General features: G+C 37.0%; 1 protein-coding gene across 2 annotated transcripts; it reads left to right on the top strand.

Annotated features, from left to right (window-relative positions):
• Positions 1 to 743: 743 nt before the first annotated feature.
• LOC113022169 (gamma-glutamyl hydrolase) lies at positions 744 to 15,050 on the top strand. Of its 2 annotated transcripts, none has more exons than XM_026167297.2 (10): positions 744 to 931; positions 1,068 to 1,217; positions 2,436 to 2,550; positions 6,284 to 6,334; positions 7,217 to 7,301; positions 7,463 to 7,601; positions 7,769 to 7,875; positions 9,333 to 9,423; positions 9,908 to 10,045; positions 12,923 to 15,050. In XM_026167297.2, exons 2-10 carry the CDS (start codon positions 1,103 to 1,105, stop codon positions 13,042 to 13,044), a joined length of 963 nt encoding a protein of 320 aa, XP_026023082.1. In that variant the 5' UTR covers positions 744 to 931; positions 1,068 to 1,102; the 3' UTR covers positions 13,045 to 15,050. The 2 variants fall into 2 exon arrangements, with proteins under 2 accessions (XP_026023082.1, XP_026023081.1); XM_026167296.2 differs by having other exon boundaries at positions 745 to 931; positions 1,033 to 1,217.
• The last annotated feature ends 4,195 nt before the right edge of the window (positions 15,051 to 19,245 follow it).

Raw genomic sequence — 19,245 nt, 5'->3', positions numbered from 1 at the left:
GAGGAACGCTAGTTTGAGCGAGGAGTAGAGGAGGCCATTTAAGTCAAAAGGGAAAGACCATCTTTGAATCGAGGAGGGGGCCTAAGGGTACATCTTTCGCCATCTTACAATGCTGTGATTGCAGCCATTCCCCAACTCTCTGTGAATAGTACTCATGGCCATTGATCAGTGGGCTTTGATCAATGAACTTTGATCAGTGGTTGTTAATCAATGGTCATGCGAATTTGCATATTAATGATCAAGGAACTGATCTCCCGGGCCATTGTTCCTTCAGTGGGCTGGTTTCAGTTATTATGCAAATGTACTGTTTATAAGATTGGGGAAACCTACAGTCAGCTGAGACTGAAGAAGTCGCTTGGATGAGTGACGAAACGTTTCTCCCACTGAAAACGCTGCATCCAGATGAACAGAATCAAACTTTGGGGATATTATTATTATTATCATTATTATCATTATTATTATTATTATTATAACTCTTATTATTTCTCCCAAACGTTTTCCTCTGCCTTTTTTCTGGAATTGCATTGTGGGTCACACTTCCACATGCTTTCGGGCGACTTTGCATTTAATTATAATCATCTCTGTTATTCTGCAATCTATTTTGTCTTAGCTGACTCATACATGCTCAGTGTTTCTCTTTGTTAAAACCCAAACGCCCAGTATTTAGCTGTACCTGTGTAGAGGAGGAGTCTGACGATGCCGTCTGATCGCGCTATCTCTGTCTTTTTAATGGGGACGCACCAGAAAGGAGGAGGCTACTCAGGATGACGTTGCTTTTTGCAGGCGAGTGCCACACGTGACTGACTTGATAGTCGGAACACCTCAGAATACAGACCGAGGAAAGTAGGAGGACTGCGAGAGAAGCCGGACGACCTCCTGGAGCACAGCATCAGCACCCGGAGGACGGCATCATTTCTGGGATTGCTTCATTGTAATTTTGCTCATTTTAATGAACGCTTTAACCTTTTTGTCAGCTGTTTGTTATTTTAACAGGCAAAACAGCAACAAACTTTTGTAATCTTTCATTTCCAGCCTGCAATCCAGCTGACATTGATTGCCCCCTCCAGCGGTTTTGTTTTAGGAATTGTGCGCGGTGTTTTGAATGCCTCGAACAGCTGCAGCAATCTTCGCGGTGCTGACCGCCTTCCTCTGGTGCTCACCCGCTCTGTGTGCTGTAGGAAGAACCCGCCAGCAGCTCAATTACCGACCAATTATCGGTAAGATTTGGTCACATGAACGGTTGTATTTAGTAAGTACTGGTCCCCGTAGAAGTCGTTTATACACGTGGATAGTTGAAGGGTCTTATGTAATTCTCGTCTGGAACGTTCGAGAAAAGGTGTGTTACACGGATTGGGGGGTGAGTGAGGAAGGGGATGTCTTCCCTGTGGATTGGTTTACGCGCTGTTATATTGAGATATTATGTTTTTGATCATAGACTTTTGGTTGTCTTCTCAAGATGTCTGCTTTGTGTTTATTGCCATGGTCCAATATTTGGGGAAAAAATCAGTGCAAGTCACATTTTCATTATATGTTGTTCACTCTTAAGTTTAATGGTGTTAATGCTATCAATAACGATAAGAAAATAGATTATATTTAACCTATTGCTTTTAACCCCACTTGGGACGTATTTTTGACCTGTCCTTTAATTGAGGCTATGCTATGTATTGGATCAACAAGTTTTAATGTTGCACTTTGCCGGAGAACCTAATTTTGCTGTAATGCACCCAACCTGTTTCATTGCTAAATCCAATTCAACTGAGATTTCAATTAGAGGAAGTAGCTGGATAGACACAAGATTTTAAGTCTAACAATAACTTCAGCTTTGGCTACATTTGAAAGAATAAAATCATATCACGATTCACAGATAAATTTGAGCGATGTTCAGATAAAGAAGATAACCAACAGCTGGCGTTCACAGGGGCATTTGAATATCTGTGCCCAAAAAGAAATGAATTTGAGGTCTCAACGAACTGTTGACTGCTGCTCCCACTGCTTTCACTTCCACCCCTTAGCTTCTCTCTTTTCTTCTTTTAATTTATAGTTTAATAGTATTGTTCTGCTTACTCATTAGATTATCTCACTTCATTAGTAACTGAATTGGTTGTTTTTGATAAAGGCCATATTAATCTAATTTTACAATACTCAAAGTGTGTTCTTTTAAAAAGGATAGCCCAGAATGAAAAATCATACTATGCAAAATTTGTTACTTTGTTCACTTTCAACTATGTACACAGAAAAGAAATTAGGAAAAGTGACTCCTTGGTGGGTTGTTTTATTTTAATTTTTTAGGCATTTTTAGTATGACAGTCCTGTCTAAATCTGTCCTTTTCAGTGAACTTTTTAACTTTAACCATGGTTAAACAACATTTTCACTTTAACTGTTTGAGTTCTTTCTCGTAATATCTGCTATATCATGTGTCTTATGTTCTTGCTAGGTGTGTTGGCACAGGAAAACCTTCCATGGGACCAGTTTGCTCGTGGGTCTTCTTACATAGCTGCCTCCTATGTCAAATACCTAGAGGCTGCTGGGGCCAGGGTTGTACCTATTCGGTAAGAAAGTTAGATGAGTTTAAGGAAATTATCCTTAATAATACTTGTGTGCACCTAGACCAACCTGTGGTCATCAGGTCCCTTCATGACCTCTATGTGTTTGCTGTGTATTTCTTATATGCATTTACTCTGTCTCTTTCAGCACCCCTTGAAGCACTCATACAATTCACATATGATTTGCATACAAAACGAAAATTCATTACTCGACCAGACAACTTATTGTTTTACACAGTAGTCATTTAATTGTATATGTTTTTTAATAAGTGTTTTTTTTTCTGACTAATTGTCTGTACAAAACAAATGTTTCGGGTGATTAAGAAATTGGCTCTGACTCAATTCATTGCAATAATCTCAGTACTGTTTGAGCCACATGCCACTTAGTGCACATCATATGTTTAGTACCTCATCATACTTTTGTTTTTACTGATAACGATATTCCACCTTGTTTGGATTATAACACATCATGAATGTTCATGACTTAGCTGTTAATCAAAATTGAAATGGTGGTACCTTTGGAATGCGAACGACATCATGCCAAAAGACAAGATTCCTTTAAATGGGGTGGTAGAAGTAATACAAAATATTAATTATTGTGTCTATGGTATTAGTGGCACGCGTGCTAGCAGGCTATATATATATATATATATATATATATATATATATATATATATATATATATATATATATATATATATATATATATATATATTTTTTTTAGGGGTGCAACGATACACGAAATTCACGGTTCGGTTCGATACTTTGGTGTCACGGTTCGATATTTTTTCGATACAAAAAAAATGTTCATGCCCTTTTAATTTGTCATTTATTAAAATTATAAATATATATTTTAACTCAAAAGTACAGTTTTTAAATTTAACCCTAACCCTTGTGCGTGTTTTTTATTTTGACAGCGAATGCGCACCTGCGGACCACTTATGTGCAGCCCTGGTTATTTAGCTCGTCATATCGCAGCCACAGAAATTCTTTTGTCCATGAAACCATAAAGCTGCACTTTCTTTTTGCCTTATAGTCTGATTTGCCATAACTTCTCCGTTTTGTGTTAAGCTTTTCTTTGGCTGTCACTTCTTCACCCTGACCTGTCTTATTTGGCTCTTGGTCTTATATATATAAAAATATATATCTGTCTGTGAAGGTTCTCAGTCATCCAGGTCATCGTAGTCAAATATATATCCTGCTGCTTTTACACACGCACTCACATAAGCTCAGCGATTCTCTGCGATCAACCTCTCACACGTTTAAGCTTGCTGCGGGAGATTTCACTTGTCATGTTTGCATAGTAAGCTAACGATTAATAAGACGATGTCAGAGGAATTGGTGGCTCTCTCTGCCTTGAGTTTGTCTGCAGTAACTTAAAGGTATGCTCTGTTGGGCTGACAGGTGACTGACCAGGTCATTGAAGAGTATCCCAGTTTTTTTGCCTCATGATACATCTGGGTTGCTTTTGCAATATTTTGCAAAGAGAGAGAATATCTGTTTAAAGAATTGTAGTGCAGAACATGGCCAAACTTTTTTTTTTTTTTTTAATGTTTTCTCACCTGGCCTTTCCGTTCTTCGGTGTAACCAGTGGTTTGCACCATGTTTTAAACACTCTGTACTTACTTTTATGAAAGCATCTCTTGGTTGTAGACTACATACCAATCAGACATAATATTATGACCACTAACATAAGTAAATAAGATTGATTATCTCTTCATTATGGCACCTGCTAGGGCAGTGATTCCCGAAGTGGGGGGCATGGTATGGATAAAAAAAAAATGAAAAAAGAATGCTTGGACACTGCTAGTGTAATGCACAGGTTTTTGACAGGGTTCCCACACAAACACAAAGCAGAAGATGAAGCACCGCCAAATATGCTTCCAAACCAACTTCCTTTCAAGCCAAAGACTAGAAAATATGATGAAGCATATCTTGCCTTTGGCTTCAGCTGCACAACGGTGGTGCCAAGGTAGGTATCCGTGTTTCACGGACAAACAGTATCCCACATTCATGATTCTTAGTTCACAAACACTTGTTGTAATGATTAACTACTCCTGAAATATTGGAGATGTTAGCTCTTTATACAGTAAAGTTACAGTGGGATACAAATAATGTCAGGCTGATCCTGCCACAAATTGTTCCCCGTGTATAAATCACGGACAAACAGTATCCCACAGTTGTTTGTTTTTAAACTCATTTTGCACAGACAGGCACGTTGAATATTCTTACACAGTTAAAAAAAGAAAAATAACTACATGTAAAATAATTACACCATAAAGATGGTTTTGTTTTCTGTTATTTAAGGCTGCGTCCACCCGTACATGGGTATTTTTGAAAAAGAGAGATTTTCCATTTTCGTTAAAAAAATTAAATAAAAACCCGTCCACACGTGCAGTTTCAAAAAATTGCGTGTGTATATGTAAGCCTGTAAAAACTACAGATAGTAACAGCAACAGTATTTTTGTCTTTATCTGCCATTGTAGAAATGCATCTCACATAAATAATAATGTGGTGCACAGCATGTCGTCAAAAAAGGCGCACACATTTGACGTTGCGTGACTAAGTCTCCGTTTTCCTCGTCCACAGATAAATGCAAAAAGTGACTTTTTGAAAACTCCACCCTGGCAGGAGTTTTTAAGAATCTCAGTTTTCAGTGATCCAAAATACCGCTTACGTGTCAATGAAAGGCCCAAAAGCATATTAAACAAGCTGGCCGAGGCAGTGTGATGCTTTGGGTGATATTCTGCTGGGAAATCTTGGGTCCATGTGGATGCTACTTGGGAACATACCAACTACCTAAGCATTGTTAACATTGCATTGTTTAAGTTATTTACTGTACAGCCCTTTGGTCCTGTGCTAAGTATTTTAAAGTGCTTTATAAATAAATTTGGATTGTTACAGACCATGTAGACCCTTTGATGGAAACTGTATTCCCTGATAGCTATTAACTTTTTCACCAAGATAATGCGCACTGTCACGAAACAAAAATGGTTCAGGAATGGTTTGAGGAGCACAACAATGACTTTGAGATACTGACCGGGTCTTCAAATTCCCCACATCTAAATTCAATAAAGCAGCTGTGGGACAAACTAGACAAACAAATCCAATCCAGGGAGCCCCAGCCTCCAACTTACAGGACTTAACAGGACTTGTTACTAACATCTTGGTGCCAGATATAGCACACCTTCAGGAGTTGAGTCCATGCTTCGTTGAGTCTAGGCTCTTTTGACAGCAAAAGGGGGGGGCAACACAATTACACAGTTGGTCTTAATGTTATGCCTGATCAGGATATATAAATATAGCTATAATTCCTAGGCATTTAAGCCAAAAAGTCTGTGTTGTGTTTTTATCTTGAGTATTTAATTTAAAATCTATCATCATGGTATGTACAGGCAAAATTCTAGACTCTGTGTAACACTCTGTGTAATTCTTCAAATGTTTATGGAGTGAATTGGGATTGGAGATTCTTCTCTAACGTTTCTTTATTTTTCAGGTTTGCTTTTTGTGTGTGTGTGTGTGTGTGTGTGTGTGTGTGTGTGTGTGGTGTTTTTTTTTTTTTTGTTTTTTTTTTTTGTTTTTTTTTTAAATCTATAATTTTAAACCTGACAAAATGACTTGTCTCATAAGAGTAGTGTTCCTCAAATGTGATTAATAACTAATTTGATTTTCCTTCATAGGCAAGGATTTTACTTCTTACATTTGCTTGTTTTCTTTTTTTTTCTTCTTTTTTTAACAGAATCAATCGCACAGAAGAAGAGTACGCCAAGATATTTAACTCAATAAACGGGTAAGTTGACCGTTGTCTTTCATACTGAACGCATTTTGTTGTAGTTCGAATAAGGTGTAATCATAGGTCTTAAACAGATATTGTCTTTATTTACACTTAATTTGTACTGCAAGCTTTCTTTATGTTATATTGCAGCAACATAGGTTATTGGATTGGCTCATAAGCTTCAGAGGGTGGTCAAGGCTTAGGTTGTAGATTGGTTGATTACCTTGTAACCAAGTTTCTCTGAGTGGAGAGAATATCTTTCTGACTCCAGGCCGCTTAGAAAGATATTACACTCAAGGTTAACCAAAGACGCTACAGGCACATAGTGCTTTAATCGCTACAATGTCAATTCATGTTATTAGACCACCACATGTGCTGTGCCTTAACAAGTACACACACATCAGCTGCGCTGTGGGGATCTTTCCCTTGTTACACACATCATATGTAGGTTAGAGAGTCTAAGCATGCTAGAGAACAGGTTGTTGGCAAACCTGACAGTCACTGAACCTCAAGTTAGTTTTCATGATAATGACTCGTTTTCTATTGGCATGTGATTTGGTGAATGAAAAGTATATTCTAATGAAATAGACAGAAATATGAAGCTTAGCTGTATGTTCAAAAGGCATGATTTAACTGCACACCATAAATTTTTTCTCACTGCTGCACATCAGTTGCATCCATCCAGTTTCGTTAGAAGTTATTCAGACCTTTGTTCTAGTATCTATAATGTCTGGCTTTAACATTTCTATATGCTTACTGGTTGTAATTTTAACACATGAGATATTAAGAGTTACACTTGAAGGCATTGTACTTATTGCTTTTACACAAATTTGAAAAGGTAGACATAATTCCATTGAAGCACCTCCTAGCTTATTTGTCTAAATTGTGGCTCCTCAGGTTGTTGTTGCCAGGTGGAGATGTAGATCTTCAGACGTCACAGTTCAGTCGAGCTGCCAAGATCTTTTACAACTTGGCTCTGAAGGTATGGGTTTTGATTTGTTTAACTGTCTATCAGGACTGACGACCCTGAGATTTTTTTATATATCTAAATCTTTAGAGCTATCTAAAGACTTAGGCTTAAAAATAATGGCCATTGCCTTCATGTATTGGTACCTTGTCTTTATTCACTCCTTGGTCCTGCAGGGCAATGATGCTGGAGACTACTTCCCTATTTGGGGAACCTGCCAGGGCTTCCAGCAGCTCACTGTCCTGACTGCCAACAAAAACCTCCTCACGCTTACTGATACTAAGGCTGTGGCTCTACCTCTGACACTCACATCAGGTTTTTCTGTTACTTTCTGTTATTCCATTTGGTTATTTTGTCAGGTTAGATACAAGTTGGCTTACATTCTTTCAGAGTCATTCAAATTAGCATATTTTTATATATTTATTCCATGAAAATATACTCCTTGTCATTCTCTGTGACACAAATCTGTATCCATCCGCCAGTGGCCCCATCTAGCCGATTATTCCGGAATTTTCCCAAAGATTTGCTGCGGTCTTTGGCTAGTGAAAACATCACTGCAAACTTCCACAGTTGGAGTCTGTCCATGCAGGTAATTTCTGCTTCTTCTTTTTTTTCTTTTCTTCCTGTCATAGGTGAAGTTTTTGTTTTATTTATTTTTTCTGAAACTTTTAAAATGTTTATTATATACCAATCTGTTAATGGAAGTAGAACAGGTTGCAAGGGATCTGTTTTTTTTCCTTGTTTTTTTTTGTTTTTGTTTTTTTGTTTTTTTTGGGGGGGGTTTTCTTTTAAAATACAGTCTCATAAGTACCATCGTACTTAAACCAAGAAACACCTGAAACACCTTTGAAAACTGTCCTGAAAACTGTCCAAAATTACCCAGGGAAATTGGATATTACTACAAATTTCTGGTGAAGTACTTATGGGTGGAAAGTAAACATAAGCATAAACTATGTTTAGTTTTCTACTTTAGCATACTAACATTACAGTGCACCTCAGCAACAAAGGAGCTGAAATGTAAGCTTTTCTTCCATGAATGTGTGCCGTTAAGAAAATTATCATCTTCCACATTGTACATATAATTTATATAAATGGAGATTGAACATGTGCTCTAATTGCGCTTCTTTTGACCAAATAAATTATTGGCTTGTATCTCAAATTTTGGTGTTGTTAGAAATAAATTGCAAACACGCACATGAAAGGTCTGCAGAAGGTCCAGAATGAGGCTCCACATTTGTCTTTCAACAAGTCTAAAAGTGGACAGATATTGTTGCTCCTGTCAGCCACCACACGGACAAGTTCTTGTTTACAGATGATTTATTCAGCGTTCAGTGACAGGATCACTCAGCGTCGTCATCATCGTGAGAACTAACCAAACAAAAGCAATTCAGCAACATCACCGTTTCTTAAACATAAAAGATAATACTACTTAGATTTTAACACACATTAAGTGAAATTAAATAACTTAACTGTATTATTGTAAACATGTTGCATGATGGTTATCACAGTAAACCCAAACAAAATAAAGGTGTAGAAACAAATGCCTGTATATGGCAGTTTCATCGAAACTCAAATTAACAAAGTCACCCTAAACACACCTCATTGCCTGCTGTAGCCAAACGGGAGAAAGTAAATGGTTACTGTATACAGTAAAATATTCAAACAGTAGATTGTGAATGATAAAATATTAAAAAAAACATTATTTTATTATGAAATGCATCTATTAATATATAATTGGTGTTTTTGAACCACTTAGGGTGGCTGTACCTCAGGTGGTAGAGCAGGTCACCTACTAACCTCCACGTCTGCTCCAGTTTGCGTGCCACATATCCTTGGGCAAGATACTAACTCCAAGTTGCTCTCTGATGCATTCACTTAAGTATGAATGCATGTGAATGTTAGATGGAAAGCACTTGCGTAGAAAGGATATTTAAAAAAAAAATGGTTGTGTGAATGAGGCAAGTTGTATACAGCGCTTTGAGTGCTCAGAGTAGAAAAGCACTATATAAGAACAAATCCATTTATCATTTACCATTCCATTTACAGAATTACAGTCGAAATGCCAAACTCAGGAGGTTTTACAAGATCCTGTCCACTAACAGTGATGGAAAGAAAGAATTCATCTCTACTATGGAAGGTAACATGTATTAACTACCCTGTAGTTTCCATGCCATTCATTACATAATGGATTCTATTCTGCTGTCTTAAACACACAAAAAAAATTATCTGAATTTGAGGTCAGCATGAAATTTGGCATAACTATCCACCAGATGGCAGCACCACTGTACAACTCGAAACCTTGGATCAGTCCAACAGGAAAACTCTCTGATGACAGTCACTCATATTTTTCTTGTTTTAAATATAATTGATCACTCCATGATTCAGTGGTTTCCAAAGTGGGGGGGCGCAGAGCTGTGGGGTGGGCAGATATTCTTGTAAAACAGGGGGGCCTAGCTAGCAAAAAAAGCTGGGGAACCACTGCCATAACTTGTTTTTAGGGAAACAACATTGGAATTAAATTTGCTGTGACATATTTTGTGTTGATGAACCTATTTTTTTAAAAGTTTGTGCTGATGACAATGATTTGAAATAACAATATTAATAATGTCTCTTGTTTTCAGCCAACCATTACCCATTTTATGCTGTGCAATGGCATCCAGAGAAAAGTCCTTTTGAGTGGGTAGATAAGCCAGGAATGATTCATTCTGTTTCCGCTGTAAGGGCCAGCTTCTACACTGCCAGCTTCTTTGTTTCTGAAGGTAACACAAAGTCTGTCCAATCCAAGTCCAGCCTGTAGATATTAGGACAATCACGTATTTTGTTTTTAATAATTTGGCCTCTACACATCACTATAGTAGACTTGAAAATGAAATAATCAGGATTTAATCAGGATTTGATTCAATTCAATTTTATTTAAAGTATACAGCACAAAATCACAACTAGAGTTTCCCCAAGGAACTTGCTGTAATATTGTAAGGTAAAGACAATAATGGAGAGAAACCTAACAATCAGACAACCCCCCCTATGAGCAAGCACTTTGGCAACAGCGGGAAGGAAAAACTCCCCTTTTAACAGGAAGAAACCACTGGCAGAACTAGGCGCAGTCATCTGCCACACCGTTGGGGGTGAGTGGAGGGAGACAAGACAAAAAAACATGCTTTGGAAGAAAGCCAGAGAATAATAATAATAACTAATAATTAAATGCAGAGTGGTGTATAAACACATGGTGAATGAAAAAGGGGTGAGAGAAGGAGAAATGCTCTGTGCATCAAGCCTAGGTCTTATTGCAGCACAACTAAGGGTAGCTTCAGGGTCACCTCATCCAGCGCTAACTATAAGCGTTGTCAAAAAAGAAAGTTTTAACCCTAATCTTAAAAGTAGAGAGGGTGTCTATCTCCCAAATTCAAGCTGGGAGCTGGTTGAGACAGAAGAGGGGCCTGAAAGCTGAAGGCTGTACCTTCCATTCTGCTTTTAAATATCCTAGGAACCATAAGTAAGCCTGCAGACTGAGAGGGAAGTGCTTTACTGGGGGGATATTGTACTATAAGGTCTTTAAGATAAGATGGGGCATGATTATACAAGACCTTGTATGTGAGAAGAAGGATTTTAACAGGGAGCCAGCGAAGAGAAGCCAATCTAAGAGAAATATGTTCTCTTGCCAATCCCTGTCAGTACTCTCGCTGCAGCATTTTGATTAACTGAAGGCTTTTCAGGGAGTTTTCATGACATCCTGATAATAAAGAATTACAGTAGTCCAGCTTGAAAGTAGCAAATGCATGAACAAGTTTTTCTCTGCGATAGGATGTTTCTAATTTTAGAGATATTGCGCAAATGGAAGAAAGCAGTCCCACATATTTCTTAATGTTTGCATTGAAGGATGTATCCTGTTTAACCCTTTAAGACCTACCATAGAACCAAGTTTGCCAGAGCTTATATTATATTTTTACATGCTGTGGAGCCATTTTTGGGAGCATTTCAAGTTGCTATACATCAATACAACCATTATAGCCCAAACTTTAATAATATGTCTGCATTAGGTGCATAGTAATTACATAAATTGCAAAAAAGTGCAATAAACTACAAAAAAATTGAAAATCGTTTTTGTTTTTTTAACATATATTTCTAGTTAGAGAAATTTAAGAGGCTTATCCCTCAAAACTGTAAATACAAAAAAGTTACACAAACTAGTTTCCCACCACAGGAAATTTATTTTGAGTGTCTTCATAGTTTTCTTTTTGAAATACACCAATTTTTATATACTGCAGGAAAAACGAAAATAAATATTATAGTGCAACTTTGCAAAATAACAGCATATGCATCAAAATAAACTATTTCCAGCAGTGCAATATGAGTCCTAAGCATCCCAGAAACGACACAGAAAGTCATAAACTCAAACATAACTTTTTAAAACACATAACAAGTAAAACACAAGCTCATAAGGCCCCGATCGTAAAAAACTACATTTCCGCAAAATGACGTCACTTCTGGTTTCGGGCAGGTCATGCGGTCATGTGATAGTTCGCGCTGATGGACGTAGGAAGTGTTACAAACAGCTGATGGATCGGCGAAGCCTGTTTCTGGAATATCATGTTTTGTTGCTGCAAGTGATTTTTATGCAGTTTTTGCAAAGCTATATGTGGAAGGAAACTGTGACCTAGGACAAGCTGATGGCATCAGATGTAAGTACAACTCCTCCAGTTTCATATGCAAAAAAAATTATTGCGCTAGCTTACTTGGTTGCAGAGCTACCGGGATTTAAAAATAGTTACGCAAAACAGAGCGTGCCCGCTCCGATCGGCTGTAAAGGGTTAAAAATGACTCCAAAATTCCTCACAGTGTTACTGGAGGCCAAGGTAATCCCACGATAACACTGAAGCACAGACATTTGGCTTTAATTTGAGAGGATCCCCAAACATGTTTACGATTTACAGCCACTTTTATGCACTGCTGCAAAAATTAAAGAAACTTTGAAAACATGTCAGATCTCAATAGGGGAAAAATGTTTAATAGCTATACTGATATGGCGTGTGTTAGGAATTAAAGGATGTTACATTGTTTGATGGAAATTAAAATTATCAATTTATAAACGGGTGAATTCTCACACAGAAAAAAGTGAAAAATGATGCGGCATGCTAGTCCGAAATTTCATTGCAGCAAATCAAAAATGGTAGTCGGTAGTTTGATGCAATACTGATTTTAAAAAGTGTCCTTTGTTTTGTTTTTTTGAGCAGTATATTTTGTTTTATACCTCTCAAAATTAAAACTTTAATCATTTGATTTTCTAGATCCCATCACTGAAATTGCATTTGATCATATTGTGTGTTTAAAAATATATATTTTTTTAATATAAAAAAAAAGTACATTCAACAAACACTGTTATTGCCTAGAAACAGTAGTTCTGATGCAGAGCAAAACACTGACATTTTTAACTTGGTGATTAAATTTGAGATGTTTGTTGTGGTAAGACATTTTGGAATTTGTGAATTAATGCAGCAAATGGTTCATTTATGTTTAAGTCATTGCTGATGCATAACAGTCATTCAGCACTTTTTATAAAGAGAGTAGCCTTTTTGCTGTATTATTAAACTACTCCACTACTTTGTGTTGTCTTTTCTTTCCTCCTTTTTCTCCTCCAGCCATGAAAAACCACCATCATTACCCCAGTCCTGATGAGGAGGACAAAGCTCTCATTTACAACTTTCCTCCTGTTTACAGAGGCTTTGATGCTGTTTTTGTGCAGAATTATTACTTTGATTGATGATCAGTGCTGAAGATGAACCATACCTGGTCACAGCCTAGTCCAAGTTAGTCAAATCTTGGTTAATTTTCTGCTTTAAACTTGATAGAGTTTCAACATACAGTGGCCTAAGAAATCAAGTCACAGATAAAATGCAGAAATGAAACTGTGATTGAAATGTAGTGATAGATGATAGCTGAAAATATGTCAGAATGCAAATAAAGTCCCAAGTAATTAATTTGGGAGAAAAAATAAAAGGAAATGCTCAACAAGTGTATTTTTTTTTCTCCTGCAGTATTTTCAAGACATGTTTTTAGCACTGGTTTTAATCCAAATAAACCTTGCAATTTTGGGGGGGAGGGGTGAGTTACTAGTCTGATCATTTTTATTCCAGAATGTGTTTAAGCCACCTGCAGGATCCTTAACGTATGCTGCTAACTTTTTTTTGGTTTGATTTTAATTTATTTATTACTTTCACTTTATTTTTTGACAGCATTGCTTTGGGGTTAGGATCTATTAAGACACCATTTTTGGTATATGGGTAATTGTCTTATCTGATTCGTTTGCATAAACCAAGCCTGGGACCAGTAAATTCCTAACTTCCAATGTATTTTTCTTTCTTCCCAATGTATTTATTTGAGCTTACAGCACTTAAAAATGAGTAGATACCTTAACAGAGCAAGAAGATATTATTTAAGTATATATTTTATAACCAAAGACTAAAAAGATGAAATGGGCATGATCAATAAACACTGACTCACCAATTTTTCACGTTGATGTTTATTATTAGCACAGTATTATTGACAGTTATGAACAAACTGTTGTTACAATAATACAATAATTTACAGCAACCCATCCTCTAACATCAGTGTGTAGTTCATATTTTTATTCATGTCATCCAGCATATGTCATCAAAATTATATTTTAACTACCATCTCATTTTGAAGTACAGTGGTCCCTCGTTTATCGCGGGAGATATGTTCTAAATATAACCTGTGATAGGTGAAATCCGTGAAGTAGCCAACTTTATTTTTTACAATTATTATAGATGTTTTAAGTCTGTAAAACCCCTCACAGCACACTTCATACACTTTTCTCAGACAGGCATGAACATTTATACACTTTTCTCTCGTTTAAACTCTCTCAAAATTCAAACCTTCGTAGAAAAATGAGTCCAGTATTATATAATGAAACCTAAGGCACCCGTGATTGACTTTGACGGTACCAAACGTTTGGTCAGCATTGTTGTGTTTGTTGGGGAGAAAACTTACAAACATACTGTACAGCACTTCAGAGTCACACTCTAAGCGATCGACAATTTGTGTAAATTTGACAAGCTGAACGCATTCTGTACAGGCATAGTGCATATAATTTATATAACACGGCACAAGATTGATTGTGTTCTGCGTCCTGGCTGTAGACCATTGTCAATGTGCTGTTAAAAAAATAAAATAAATCTGCAAACCACGTTATAGCGAGGGACCACTGTATTCAGTTTTTTTTAAGAGCGTCTTTATTCTTAAAAAGAAGTATCAGTATCTGTTGTAAGTTCATCTCACCTTGATTGTATTGTTTTGGACATAGGTGTGCATCCAAGTGTTTTATTTTTTTACTAAGAAATGGTATATTTTGTAAAACATTGACTGAGAATGATGCTTCTCTGATGATTTGCAGGTTGTTTTTGTCAGGTTTAATATTTCTATTGACATTAACTGAGGTTAAATTATGCTAGTAGGACTATACAATCAAAGTATAATCAAACAGATGGTACATGAATTTTGGATTTTAAAATTGCTGAACTCTTAAAAGTTATAGTATGATTTCATAACTTTCCCATCAGCAAATTTCCTAAAACTAGTACATGAAATTAAAAAGGCTCATTCTTGTCCAAATTTTGTTTACTATTTAGCTAGTCATCTTAATTTTTTTTGATACATGTATTGAATGTACGATTGGTGGAGGTTGCTGTCTTGTTTGTATGTTGTACCATGTGTCAGATGATTAGACAATAAAGGGAGTTAAATAAACTTCAGTCTATCCAAGAGTCATTGTTTTGTCATGAAATAAAGGGGTGAGAAACAATGTTTAAAACCAGTACTGTAAAGTGATTTTTTTCCCAGTGTTAAAAAGAAATGACTGAAAGATTAATTGGCTCTGTTTTGAGTTTTGTTAAAAAAAGAATGACTTCATATATCACATATGCAGGACACCTTAAACTAGTTTTTTAATTAAGCAGCAAGGCAGAACAAAGTCGGGGCTGCATCAAGACACGAGGACTAAACCCCAATTCAACCAGACCCAGAACTGATCCGGAATTAAAACAGGACTACAACAGTTCAAAATCAGGACTACTGAGGACTTAACCAAGACAGAACCAGAATCAGAACTAGATGATAGTAGCACTAAAAATCATCATAGACCTGCACTACACTTGTTTTTTAATTCTGTCAAAGTACAATATTTAGATTGAGAAAAGTTTATATAATTATTTAGCCTTGTTGTGCAAACAAGCCTGCATAACTTAATAAATGTAGAATTTGAAAAATAGCAAACCTAAAAAGAAACACTAGGTATGAGATACATGAGGACCTATGATACGGTGATACTTTTGGCAAACCACCATTTGACTAACATGTGTGTCTCACCTGCTCTTGTTCCATCTCTGTTCTTTCCTCATTCTGCATCTCCCTCTCTGCTCCTCTCTCTCCCTCTTTGTGCTGACAATCATCAAATATACAGTTGAAACCAGATATTTACAAACTCTTCAGATAAAAACACTTTTTTAATTGTAACATCAAATCAGACTAAATGTTTATTTTTTTTAGATTGATAAATATAAAAAACATATTTGTTAACTTTAAGAGTAAAGCGAGAAACTATCTGTATTTCTTAATTGCAAATGGCACCAAATTGTATTCAAAATTGAGCCACACTTATGGAGCTCCACAGTTCTTTTTCTGGTGTTTTGGTTGACATCTCTTGATTTTCCCATTTCAAAGAAACAGGCTCTGTGTTTTGCCTTATATGCATCCACAGGTGTGCCACCAATTTACTCACATGGACTCTACTAACCTATCAGAAGCTTTTTCAGCTCAGAATGGAATCGTCTGGAGTTTTCTTATTAATTAACAATAAACTTAGTGTATATGTACTCCTAAATTTGATCAAAGTGATAAAAAATAGACAGCTCTGTCTCTCTTTATTCTGACATTTAACTAATTCAAAAGATATTTCAATATTTATCTAAAACAAAAGTTTACTCTAAATTGATGTTGTACAGTAAAAATATTTTATGTTTTCTCCCTAAAGTGTAAATATCTGGTCACAAATGTGAATATCCTGCTGTGTACTGAAATCCCTCTTGTTTTGCATAGAAATATACTGAACAACATACACAGCATAATATATAAAATAACATTTACCTGAGTTTTTTCTTTGAAAGAAGCCTCTAATGTCCATTCTTATATTTCAGTACATAACTGAAACCGATTTAGTCGGGGAGGGTAAGAACTGAAAATATGAAATAAACACACGTAAGCTAAGACTCTCTAAAAAAATAGCATTTGTTCGGCTTTTCATTTCGCCATTTGTTGATTCACTTGAAGAGCAAGTAACGTAATATTGGTCAAGTGATCAGTTTGATATCAATCTTTCGTGATACACCGTCATATTTACATTATTTGTACGGTACGAATGATTTGCTTTGGTACCTGGTCAAACTTAAGCTCTCCTTAGTATGGCTGGCTCAGTATTGCCAACTCCTCAGTAAGGAAAATCGCTATTGGTTGTCCTAAAAGTCGCTAGAAGTCGCTAAATGACATCATCGCCTAATTTGCATAATTGGTCATGCTAATCTAATTGTAACCTATGTTGTTGGAGAGAGAAATAACATCGTGGAAGAGACATAAAGTGAGTAAAAAACGTCCTAAATGCATTTAGAGTTTATTTAGAACTACAAATTAAATTTCTTTTAGCAATTATTGTTTTTTTAATGTCACAATTCCAACCCTGCTCCTTTACCCGGGATTGGACCGGCAAAAGTGACCCAAAATAGGCACTCTGGTGGAGTTACTTTGTGTGCGTGTGTTTATAAGTAGTTTTAAACCTTGTGATCCACAAAACAGCATAAGAGTAAAAGAAGAACTGACTGCGTTACAGCACCCGCTGCTTGTTGAGAGTAAAAGCCATACGCTCTTTCACGTCTTTTTTTCTGAAAACTCGCTAAATATAGCGACAAAGTCGCTAAGTTGGCAACACTGGGCTGGCTCCGTTTCTCCAACAGCGCACTCACAGGCAGCAGCTGCCCCGCCCTCTCGCTCAGTCGCTTAGTGCCTGAGCTCGGATCATACCAATATCAGGGGGGATTCACGCACAGTCGTAAATTCCGACAGTGTACACTATGTGCTTCGAATATGTGTGTACTTTGTGTTTTAAACAGTTGTCAGCCAGACATCTAACTATGAAAAAATTACACTCCAAAAGACCCCGGGCTTCTGACAAAACAACCCGGGCTTAAGCCCAGTAAGCCACCCCCACGCTCTGCCCCTGGTTGTGCGCACACCAAAATTGGACCTTATGTTTCAAATTTCACAGTTCAAACCCAGACTTATTAGACCAGGTAATGATTTCTAATCTTACTCCAGTTTTGGATGAACCAGTTCAAATTGTTTCTGTTCTTTGCTGACAGGAGTGGAAACTGATCAAAGGAGCTTGCAAAGAAAAGCGTCTGGACTTCTTTAAGTTGCTTGAAGACGTTTCACCTCTCATCCGAGAAGCTTCTTCAGTTCTAAGGTCAAATGGTGGAGAGTCCCAGATATAAACCTAGTGGGAGTGACCCCCCACAGAGGGACAAAAGGACCCCCTGATGATCCTCTAATCGCCTGAGCCAAGGTGGGAAACTGGGCGTGAAACGTCTTCAAGCAACTTAAAGAAGTCCAGACGCTTTTCTTTGCAAGCTCCTTTGACTACGATGACCTGGATGACTTAGAACCTTCACAGACAGAGTGGAAACTGATGTATTCCTCTGCTCCTGTAGCCCACCCACTTCAATGTACTTTTTCATGTTTGTGGGGCAGTATTTCCTCACTGGATCAAGATATTCACATTGTGTTGTTGCAGAGAATCCACCTGGCTACTGTCCCACTCAATGAACACGTTTCCTAAATATCATGTTTGCTGAAGATATTATGTCTTTATTTTAATCGAAAACCCTTCATAAATCCTGTTGGCAACAGCCAGTTTAAACAAAAATATTATAATTTGATTTAAAACACTTTATGTGGTGCTTAATTTAAAGGCTGTTCGTTGTTAATCTAAAAACAAATTCCTAGCATTTCTGTTGATATAATTCTATTCAGTGTTTTGAATTTGTTGATGGACTATTGCAGTGTTTATGGTGCGTATCATCTGTCTCTGGTGCATTGCAGACAACATCATTTATTGGATATTGTATGTGTGTAAATATACCTCTTACTGTAGAAATGAGTAATGCATCTTATTATTTTTATAATGTAATATAATCCAAGTAATATAATGTTCAAGAAAAGGTGCAATGGGTTCAAGGTGGGGACAGAATTACATCAGGGATCTAATGTATAGTGGTCTCTTATGTATATTTCCCTCATATAAAAACACAATTTCATTGTTAAAGCATTGCACAGTTTTGCACATTATTAAGGTTGCCTGATGAAGTCATGGTATCGGTTTGAGGCATACTAAGTTTCTAAATGCATGGCGCATCTCCACCTAAAGGATAAAGGTCATTCTTTCGATGATGCCAACCTTCCCATTTTGAACCGAAGAGACTGATTGTTTGAAAAAGGAGTAAACGAGACCATCTATGCCCACTGTGAACAACCAACTTTGAACAGAGGGCATGGCCTACGACAACAACTGTCTGCCACGTGCAATCCAGACCCCTTCCCAGCTGCCTCAACCTCCTCTCACGTCTTGTATCAGGTGACCTCAATAATTTGTCAATCACTAGCCAGTGAGCATCCCTCAATTATTCTCCCTTTTGACTCTAATGTTCCTCTTGTCCTCCTGTACCAACCTACTGTTTTCTATCCATTTGTCTTCCTTGGTTTTCTCTCTGTCAGTGTGAGTGGATTAACTCTGCTTGCCTGTTTCACATGTGGATTTCCTGAAGGAGGCCCCGCCCTCCTGACTTACACACTTGGAAGCTGTTAGCAGTTAACTCATCTATGTGCAATTGGCATTTCC

Source organism: Astatotilapia calliptera, chromosome 5, assembly GCF_964374335.1.
Source record: "Astatotilapia calliptera chromosome 5, fAstCal68.1, whole genome shotgun sequence".
Taxonomy (NCBI): domain Eukaryota; kingdom Metazoa; phylum Chordata; class Actinopteri; order Cichliformes; family Cichlidae; genus Astatotilapia; species Astatotilapia calliptera.
The sequence above is the reverse complement of the archived record's forward strand: the minus strand, read 5'-3'. Positions and strand labels throughout refer to the sequence as shown.